The sequence below is a fragment of the Argiope bruennichi genome, chromosome 8 (genome assembly GCF_947563725.1).
Source record: "Argiope bruennichi chromosome 8, qqArgBrue1.1, whole genome shotgun sequence".
NCBI lineage: Eukaryota > Metazoa > Arthropoda > Arachnida > Araneae > Araneidae > Argiope > Argiope bruennichi.
The window spans coordinates 97,725,788-97,736,998 of NC_079158.1; the positions used below are offsets into that span (position 1 = coordinate 97,725,788).

Here is an 11,211-nt window from a genome sequence, read left to right on the forward strand (position 1 = left end):
TCGAGGTAGCAATGAAATTTGGATTTCGAGTACAACAATTTCTCGAGTATACAGTGAATATCGAATATCTGGTAAAACAATAAATCTCCAACATCGGCACGGGCCAGAAAAAAATTAGAAACAACGGGACTATAGATGATTTAGATGAGATAGACGGGCACTTCTTTAAATTGCTGTGGAATTTGATGCTGCGCCATCAACAAATATCAGCGTGTGAACTAATCAAGGGACCGTCATTCATATGGGATTTTGGAGCTGAAAACCCATTCGAGTACCATTTTGACTGCATGATACAAATGCCTTATCTGAGACCACTAATGTTGGTGTTAGACTGTTGATGACACGAAACTCATTGCCTTGTCTAACATATTTCGGTTCCAGTAGCATCGAGTGGATGGACGTGTATGGATATGGAGACAGCTTCATTAATCTATGGTGTTTACATATCAACAGGGGATTGCTCAATCTGGTGGAGCCTCTGCGATGCTACGGGGATTGGGCAATTAGCTTGATATACAATTCTTGTCAAGACTGAATCGAACAGGCGATAAGTACTTAAGCTTCTTGTTCCTTCACCTACATCCACTCACGTCCATTGTAAATTCTGAAGGATTTTGACAATTCTTGCAGGACAATATGACACTCCTGTGTGAGGTGGTGAACTCCAATGTGTGAGGTGGTATAGGAAGAGATCTATACCACTTCGATCTCCTATAGATTTGTGGAGTCCCTGCAGAATTCATGAAGTGAATTGCCTTTAGTATACTTTCAGACATTAATTAAATTCATTCCATGTCGTTTTGCGGTACTTTTACATGTTGATGAGAACTCTACACGATATTAGGTAGACAAACACGCAATTTACAATAAGTATTCCAGCACATAAGCATCATAATGTTAAAACTTTTATTTTAATTTATTTTATTCAGAAATTTCTATCTTATTATGTAGCATTTTTATGATGCTAGGTTAGTTACATTCATGGAGGAGATCTTGTAATGGATCTTGTAATTTTGAATTGCGACCAACTGACGAGATAAACCCCTCAACTTCTGACCCCCACCCATTCCTCTCAAACTACTGGTCACTGCTAATTTTATGGCAGCACAAACTTCCAGAACGAATTTGAAAGCAATTCAATTAATTCTTAGATTTGAAAGATAAGATAAATGACAAACCTCTTAACATCAATTGGTCTTCCTTCTTTGGCCAAATATTTGAAATTATTCATAAGTGTAGTAGCGCAGTCCTTAAAAATGGTCAGCATCTGGAAAAAGATGAGCTTTGCAGTTAGTAGAGACATCAAGTTTTATAAGACTTAAAGTGGAAATATAAAAATGAATGATATTTTAAGACTCAATATTTTAAATCGAGTCAGTAATGTGGATGAAACTTGAAAGATCACGTTCTTTTGCATCATCCTATCAGATGAATGTTCACTAATTTGATGAGAATCAAGTCTTAAAGCAAGGTGATTCATCGGTAAAATTGGATTTCGAACTGACAAATCTCTATATCAATCGAAAAAGAACATATCTAATGTATAACATTTAGAAATTAATGGTTTTGCGCTTTCAAGCTCATTAAGTTTGAGGCATAAGTTAGATTGTTGAATCATCACGTTAATCGTTGTTGTCCCATTTAATTTCTGGAAATACTTAAACTCCTTCCTTGAGAAACTAAAGTAGCAATTCCAATTTTCTGTATCTTTCGGGCAAAAAGTTTATATAGGCTGGCTAAATTTTTGATGTTATTCTAGCTTATGGAATTTTATTCTGGTTACAGTTTCTGTGGGGACACAATGACGCCACAACATAGCTTGCGTAATGACCCCCCCCCCACGAACCAAAAGTTGAATTGTGAGGACAACTCGAACAAGCCAAAAATATTTTAAAATTATTTTGGAGAAATTATCTATGCTGGATTGCAGAACAGGAGAAATATCGAAACTGGATTGCAGATTTAGTGTCTATAATAAAAACTAAATAAATAAGCGGCGTCATTTAAAAAGTTCGCGTTTTCGATTACACATAGTTTCCAATTTTGATCTTTGAGAAAATGTTTTTAATATTATATGAATTTCAAAACTTTATTTTTAAAGTGATTTGCATGCATATATTTGTGGTAAACAATTGGGAAAATTTAAATGATTAAATCCGAAATTAAGGAAATATATAAAAGTCTGACACTTTTTCATTTGTTTAAACTTATTTTTAATAAATTATCATATGAAAAAAATATATAAAATATAACTGATAAAGTACATTAATAAATACAGCATGGAAAATATCACATTGTTTTTATATATAAAATTCTTTATTTGTTTTAGTATATGATATAATGTAAGTTTGGAGTACAGAAATTACGCCCTAATATCAATTATTACGAAAATTTTATGACAGCATTTAAAAGCTAATCAAAAATCACGTTGAAAATTATCTTGTTGAATACCAAACAACAATTAAATTACTCTGAAAGAAAAACAGAAATAACGTATAATTATTCATCAAATATAAAAAATAAATAAGCTGTTTAAATTTTTTATGACTTTCATAAAAATTTGAGATAAACGTCTCTAATCCGTATGGATTTCAAACTGAACATAAAAGAAATTATAAATATTTTGATATTAAGATAGTCATTTATTGTTTTTTTATGTGTTCAAATAATCACATGATATGTATTCACCTTTTACAATTGCCAAATATAATTAATATTTAGAGACAATTTTTACAACATTTTTAAATGTTTTTTTATCAATATAATCTATATTCTTTTTATATTTCATTGATTGAATTTCATTCATCGTAATATCGAAATTACCCAATTCCATTACTTCATTTCATTAATTGTTATGTGAATTCATAATTTTTGCCTGAAGTTATTTGTATAATATAAATATCTCTGTTTTTATATACTGTAAATGTAGCATAATGGGTTAATATCTCATGGCAACATTTGTTTGTTTTCCTTCACTTATTTTTAAAGTGTGGTTCTGAAGATTTAGCAGCTGACCTAAGATAAGACCTTTGTGTGATCTAAGATAGACGAGTTCATTTGCTGAGAGGGAAGAAAGTATGAAACTCGTAACTGGTCGCGAAGAAATAATAAGATTTTTAATAAATATGACTTTTGCTGAATTTGACATATATTATAAAGAAGAAAATGCATTGTATTTACTATCGCAACTAATCGTGTGATGTCATTAAAACCTCAAGAATAAAAACCTTTTCACTATTCATAGAATGAACAAGTAATATTTGTTTATATTCATAAAGACATTAGTTTAAGCTTTGTGATTAAAAAGATTAATGTTGTTGATATATTTTTACTTTTAGTAAATTATTTCCATTACTAAAGAATATAATAATCATGACTTAGTAAAACTTAGTTTACATACGGTGGTATTGAACAGAAATCAATGTAAAGCTAGTATTACGAAAAAAAAGTAAAATTTTAGATTTTTCTTTTGTTGTTGTTGAAATTAAGACAGAAGTGGCTTGAACAGAAAAAAAAATAAAGAAATATAACTACATTGAACTGATGACAATATTGAACTGTAATATTCCACGTCTATCATTCATTTTATAAAAATCTTGCACTTGATGGTGTTAATGTTGAAAAAGAATGTGCAAATTTAGAAATAGATCTAGATTAATAATTAATATTGCATGTTTAAATAAAAATTATTTCTACTGATTTAAATAAAATTTATTCTTACTGATAAAAATTATTTCTACTAAAATTTATTTCTACTGATAAATAATCAGTAAAAATAATTAATTATTTTTACGGATTATTTCTACTTCTAATTATTTCTTTTTCTTTCTTAAATTATTTCTAACCCTTTCTCTGCTATAAACAATACTAAATCTACGGAACTTTTAACCACAATAATTCAACAATAATCGCATGGACTCTAAAAAACATTTTTAAAGGACTCTGAAAAGATCCTAATGTTAAATATCTCTTAGTATTTGAAATTAAATATATAATATCATTTTTCTCAAAATAAACTTCGGTCGGGGTTTGTTTGTTTCCATTCTTCTAGATAAGTTAATTCAAGCTGATTGATTTTAATTTGAAATATTATGCAAATCTATATTCGAATTCTGGGTTGTTTAGTAGAATGTGTTTGACAAGCGTGAGTCAACAAAAGAATAGATTCTCTTAAAAATTTTTGTGTGTATGGTATATATAACTTACTCCTATATGTGCTAAATTTGTGCCAAATTCTTTTAAAATCATGGTGGGCTATGGCTCTTTAACGTCTTTAACTATCTGTAGCTTATGAAATTCGATATGCCAGTGTGGTGAATAGTTTATAAGCCAGTTAACAACTACGCTGCACGAACAACTGCTTTTGTATCTTGGCCATGTTACTGGACTGCTAACTACAAGGTCCCAGATTCTATCCTCACTCATACCAATCCTCTACATTGGTGACCTCGGAAGATGAACCTTCGTACAGCTTTTGTGGCGCCATCTACCCGCAACAACCACACACGCTCGCCATAATGCTTGGCGCTACTCAAATGGGTAAAGGCGCATTAGGCTCAACAACTAATAAATAATACATCACCAATCAACAGCCATATCGTTCGTCTCACCTCCGACTCACTGGAGGGAGAGTCTGTGGTGAATAGCTTATAAGACAGTTAACAAATACGCTGCACGAGCAACTGCTTTTGTATCTTGGCCATGTTACTGGACTGCTAACTACAAGGTCCCAGATTCTATCATCACTCATACCAATCCTCTACATTGGTGACCTCGGAAGATAGACCTTCGTACAGCTTTTGTGGCGCCATCTACCCGCAACAACCACACACGCTCGCCATAATGCTTGGCGCTACTCAAATGGGTAAAGGCGCATTAGGCTCAACAACTAATAAATAATACATCACCAATCAACAGCCATATCGTTCGTCTCACCTCCGACTCACTGGAGGGAGAGTCTGTAGTGAATAGCTTATAAGCCAGTTAACAAATACGCTGCACGAGCAACTGCTTTTGTATCTTGGCCATGTTACTGGACTGCTAACTACAAGGTCCCAGATTCTATCCTCACTCATACCAATCCTCTACATTGGTGACCTCGGAAGATGAACCTTCGTACAGCTTTTGTGGCGCCATCTACCCGCAACAACCACACACGCTCGCCATAATGCTTGGCGCTACTCAAATGGGTAAAGGCGCATTAGGCTCAACAACTAATAAATAATACATCACCAATCAACAGCCATATCGTTCGTCTCACCTCCGACTCACTGGAGGGAGAGTCTGTGGTGAATAGCTTATAAGCCAGTTAACAAATACGCTGCACGAGCAATTGCTTTTGTATCCTGGTCATGTTTACTAGACTGCTAATCACAAGGTCTCAGGTTCTATCCTTACTCATACTAATCCGCTAGATCAGTATTGAAGATAGAAAAATTTCAATAAAATTGACAGTAGTTTGAGCAACTTTCAAAATGATCTTTCCTACTCACTCTCTTTAATTTTCCTGTTGTAAAAGTGGGCGTGACAATGGTTCTCACTCGTTTCCAGTCTTCACCACGAAGTGCAGTCAACATGTTGTCGATTACTTTGTCACCGGTAGAAATGATCTAAAAGTAAAATTTGTAATTTGATAATGCTATTTTTATAAGCTAACATTCATAATGGTATTTAGCTTTCGAGAATGTTGTAAATTTTAAATAAAAAAACATACTTGTTCCAGAGTTCTAAGTATGTGAAAGCGCATGAAGCAATACTGTGTGTTGTTATTAAAATTTGAACACTTTTACATGCTTTTTTATTTTTATCATTGCTAAACGAATTGCATAAATAAATATGTAAGTAATTATAAGAATCCAAGAATCCATTTGATTTTATATTATCTGCGGTTAGTTGAGGAGTTTTAAGAGATAGATAAAATGAAAAATAGCAGTTGCCAAGAATTATTCCTTAATAAATAAAAATAATACAAGCATTTGTAATTGCGTTATAACAGAATGCTTGATTCACTATTGCTTCTTTACAAAATACATTAAAGATGGAAAAATTATTTACATTTGAAAAGTTAAGGATAATTCAATTGAAGGAGTATTAACATTCACAAAATTATTTTGTGAAGTATAGCGTGCCTATTCTTGAGCGCGGATTTTATTCCGATACGAATTTAATATCTTTTAATTTGAGAAAACATAATTTTATAAAGACATGAACTCGCGCTATAAATTTCAAATTATAATCTAGTAATTTATTATTATTTATTCTTTCTGATATGGTATATAAACTACTTAGAATTATATCAGAGCCCATTATTTCCACATTGCGTCACAGGTGTCGCCATCTATTGAATACTGTTGAACTAAATAGTAAATGAGCGAAATAGTTTCTATGTGCAAATTTTTTATGAAATTTAACCAGAGGATTAGTTATAATATAGAAATAATTTACTCTTCTTCCAGTAAAGGAGAAAAAATCCTTCACTAGGATATCTTTCAATAGAACTGGATCACCCACAGTAAGTACCGGATTGTTTGCTTCATAGTAGCTGAAAAAGAAAAGGTATATATATCTCATTTCCGAAAAGCAAACTGTCTTTACTTTTAGTGAATTAAATGATACATACCCATATATGGGACCTAATTCATTATATCGTTCACATTCGACTTCATAAAGCGGCTGTAATAATTATAATAAATGAAAATAAACTCTAAATAAAAACATAAAGTTTGATATTTAAAAAATTTTATATAATAGTAACCCATTTCTATAAAAATTCCAATAATTTCTTAAGTATATGGAATTCAATGGCAATTTCGGTTTTTTTTTCATTCTTTCTTTCACTATTTTAGCCTCTCCCTCCACATACTTTTCTTTTATTTCACGAATCTTCAATTTCGTTGAAGAATTAGAAATATTTTTTCTCTCAATATATACACTATCATATAGTTACTTTTTATCTTAAATGCTCATTCAGCATTTTTCTGATACAATTAATAAATAACTTAGCTAATATAATTGTAATTAGTAATCTTAAAAAATAAATTTACAAAGTAGTTGTTAATATGCAAAGTAGATAAATCAATAACATTTTACCTACATATTAATGAATTTATTTATGTAAAAAAATTATGTATAATATAATGAGGCAGCTTTTGAATTTTGAAAAAAATTATTTTAAGTATGATTATTAGGTGTTAGTTTTTGAGATATATGGTGCAAATTTTTAAGCCTAATTAAACAACAAAATACTTACTGATACTCTTGGACCTGTGATAGTTAAAGTTCTACACCTATTACAATTATTACAGTATGCGATTACATGAGATTAAATTTCAGATATGATATGTCAAACAACTAAAAACATATATGCAGACATAAATATGTACAGTTGTATAAATTATTTTATAAATCATCACTATAGTAGTAACAAAGAAATGCCATCCGTCCTTAATTTCCAATTTTTCATGAAATAAAATGTTTCATTTTCCAAAAGGATTTAAATTGCTGAAATAACTATATAGTGTTTTCACGAGAATGTATAATATCACGTATATTTAAGAAATATAATCTGTAATAATTTTTTTTAATTATGGATAATAACGATTCATTTGGGGTTGTGAAAATTTTCTCAAGTTTCTTTTAGATTCTTCCAGCAAATAGGAACAAATATTTTTTTCAAAAAATAATCAGAATTTTATATACTTTAATAAGGTTTCCAACATTGCTATCTTAAGTTCGGCGTTTTTATACAATATAAATAATTAGGTCCTTTTGTTATTTCAGGATTTATTTTCGAAATGTTTAAAGGCTTTTATGCTTATAAAGTTTACTAAATCCTGTCCTGTGATATTGATATCAGACAATTCATCTTATGTTAAATATTAACAAACAAAACATTCTATTAACTTTCTATGCCTATATGATAAGAATTAATAACATCTCATTGATTATAAAAATTGAAGAGTGTTAACACAAATAATTATGAGTATAAAAGAAATGTTTTACAGTTTATACAGAAAAACGTACTTTTCTCATCGTGTCAAGCACAGTTCCAATCAAAGGCAGTGGCTTCACGTACGGAATTCTCTTCTTTTTCCAATAATCATGATTTCTGGTTGAGTACCTGTATTTAAAAAAAGCCTTTTATCATATATCTCCAAATAACTTGGGATCATCACTTCATGAAATCATTTTGAAGTTTAGAAAAATCATGCTTTTTGACAGAATTTTGAATTTATGTGTTACAAAAGCCTTTTAAAGATTTGTCTTGTTTCTTTTTATATGATTTGAAATTTTAATAAAAATAATAGTAAAAAAAATTATAAAACAGAGTGAATAAATGAAAAAAATTTTACAACAGAAATATAAGATAAATCAATTGAATTTTAAACTATCTTTTTTGCATCATTTTCTTTTGTATTCTATGTAATTTCATCTGACTCCAAGTCAATGATGATTTCATTTGGATTCTTTTTATAAATCTCAGTTAATACTTAACTCTTTTACTAACGCTGAAAACTAAGTTAATATACTGTATTCAGATTCTTTTAAAATCCTATGCCTTATGTCTTTTTGAAGGAGTTGTTAAAAAATAATTGCAGATTGGATAAATGCATGTAAAGCATATCACATTCATTGTCTTCACTTTTTTTGTAAATGAAAATATGATAAAAAATTACTTTATTAGGAACTAGCCGCCTTTGGCGACCAGCCGGTTCGCCAATCTTAATGTTCGTTAAAATTTTAATAATTAAATATTTTATGCAATTTCTACTTTAATAGCTTCTTCATCAAAATATTTTAAAACATCAAATTTTGATTATCATATAATTCATTCATAATATTATAAAGGCCTTCAGTCATAACGTAATATGTATCTCTCTCATTTTCTGTTAGCAGCCGTAGAATTTATGCTTTAAATTAAAGTGGAAAGAATTTATCTTCAATTAATGTAATAATATTTTTTACTGAAACAAAGCATTTTTTTATAATATGATTACTGAAAATAGAGTCACTCAGCGTTTAAACTTTATGGGCACTAAAGAATATCTTTTTAAATTTATGTAATATCTCAGGAGTTGGTCAACAAAATTTTCTTAGATTCATTATGAGCAGATCGATTAATTAACAATGTTTAAATTTAAATGCATCAAACACTAAGAAAATAAAACGAATCGTTTAAAATAAACGGTTGAAAACGGTAGAATTTATGCTTTAAATTAAAGTGGAAAGAATTTATCTTCAATTAATATAATAATATTTTTTACTGAAACAAAGCATTTTTTTATAATATGATTACTGAAAATAGAGTCACTCAGCGTTTAAACTTTATGGGCACTAAAGAATATCTTTTTTAATTTATGTAATATCTCAGGAGTTGGTCAACAAAATTTTCTTAGATTCATTATGAGCAGATCGATTAATTAACAATGTTTAAATTTAAATGCATCAAACACTAAGAAAATAAAACGAATCGTTTAAAATAAACGGTTGAAAACAGGTCTTAAAAAAACTACTTAAAAAACGATGTACTTAAAACTATAAGCATATACAAAAAATATATAACTAACATAAATACAATTTACTTACAAAAGCATGCAACTAACCCAAAATTAATTTAAATCATCCATTAATAACGTTGTCATGGCAACCATCAGAACAGAATGCGCATGCGTGAATTTTCTTCGCCGGTTACGTAACGCAAATACGTGATTTTTTCTACGCCAGTTGGGGTAACGCTATGCGGATTAGAAATTTTTAATTTCCTTTATTCTGTTTTATTTTAATTCAAAAGTACTTCAGAATGAATCTGAAAGATTGATTCATTAACAATGTTTAATTTTAAATGCATCAAACATTAAGAAAATAAACAGAACCGATTGAAATAATCCGCCGAAAAATTTTAACCCTAGCCTCATTACTGTTGGGAGAAAAAATAAACTGAAGCCTTTCTCGTTTGGCGCTGGGGATAATGGAAGATTTTTTTGGCGGAAAAGTTGGCGGTGGGGGAAATGGAAGGTTTTTTTGGCGGGAAAGTTAGTTTTTAATTAATAATTAAAATTCTAATTAAAAATTCGAAAAAAGAAACCCCAGGTGCACATTCCCAACCTCCAAGGTATACATGTACCAAATTTGGTAGCTGTATGTCAAACGGTCTGGCCTGTAGAGCGCCAACACACACACACACACACACACACACACACACATTGAGCTTTATTATAAGTATAGATAAATGAATTTTAAAGAAAACTTTATGTTGTGAAATTTTAAAGAAAGTAGTATTATAAACACGTACGGTATTATGTTAGTTCAAATCCACAATAAGAAAAAGAGTTCCGATAACTACTGGTTATCAAAGCAACCTTGGAGCACTTCGTTTCAATTTGAAGAAGAAATGTAACTTCTAGGATTGTCTTCCTAGATGATATTCAAGTTCTTTTTGGAGAAGTTCTAGAGATCTATCAACCTGGTGGCGGTAATTTGTTGTAAAATTACACATCTGGCTGCCAAATTTTTAATAATGTTTTTTGTTTGAATAATGAAGCTAAAGATGAAACTCATGCATTTGATTTTCTGATACATACTCTGCAGTCATAATCCCTTAGTTAACTAATGGATTTAAATTAAAATATAATAACAAGAAAAATTAGTGTGGTTATGCTATCGGCTGTTTTAGTTTTAGAAATATTTTTTATTATTTTTTTAACTTGGTTACTGTAATGATATATTACTTTGTTTTACAGAAATAAAGAAAAATAAACTGATTTTTTATTAACATCATAAATAAAGGGGGATATTAGTAAAAATAATGAGACATTTTTATTGATGGAAAAACAAATACTTACCTCAGAAAACTCCAATAAAAATCATATTTCAATTCAATCAAATGCATTCTGATTTCTGACTTACTTTTTAAAACCGTAATGTTAAGTTAGTTAATTGTCTTAGTTTGTATTGTTATTTTCCTTTTAAAGAGAATTACAAGACAATCCACAGATTATAGAATAACTTGATATTTCCTCTAGTGTGTGTGTGTGTATATATATATATATATATCCTACCAAATTTGTCAAACCTTTTCAAACGATTTTCTTTGGAGAATAGAAATGTATACCTCTGAGCGATTTTTTTTTTGAAATTTTAATTCGTTAAATATTTTGTTGAAATTCGATGTTTTTTTCACCCAAACGATTACAATTATTATTACACAAAAAT

General features: G+C 29.7%; 1 protein-coding gene across 1 annotated transcript in view; it reads right to left on the reverse strand.

Annotated features, from left to right (window-relative positions):
• LOC129980817 (cytochrome P450 3A8-like) overlaps positions 1-9,663 on the reverse strand; it is a 36,094-nt gene extending 26,431 nt beyond the window's left edge. The window contains exons 1-6 of the mRNA XM_056091208.1: positions 9,586-9,663; positions 8,023-8,119; positions 6,620-6,672; positions 6,445-6,541; positions 5,493-5,609; positions 1,179-1,267 (exon numbers count right to left, since the gene is read on the reverse strand). Of these exons, the coding sequence (XP_055947183.1) occupies positions 1,179-1,267; positions 5,493-5,609; positions 6,445-6,541; positions 6,620-6,672; positions 8,023-8,119; positions 9,586-9,593 (461 nt within the window). The 5' untranslated portion in view covers positions 9,594-9,663. The remainder of the gene's footprint in view (positions 1-1,178; positions 1,268-5,492; positions 5,610-6,444; positions 6,542-6,619; positions 6,673-8,022; positions 8,120-9,585) is intronic.
• Between the last annotated feature and the right edge of the window lie 1,548 nt (positions 9,664-11,211).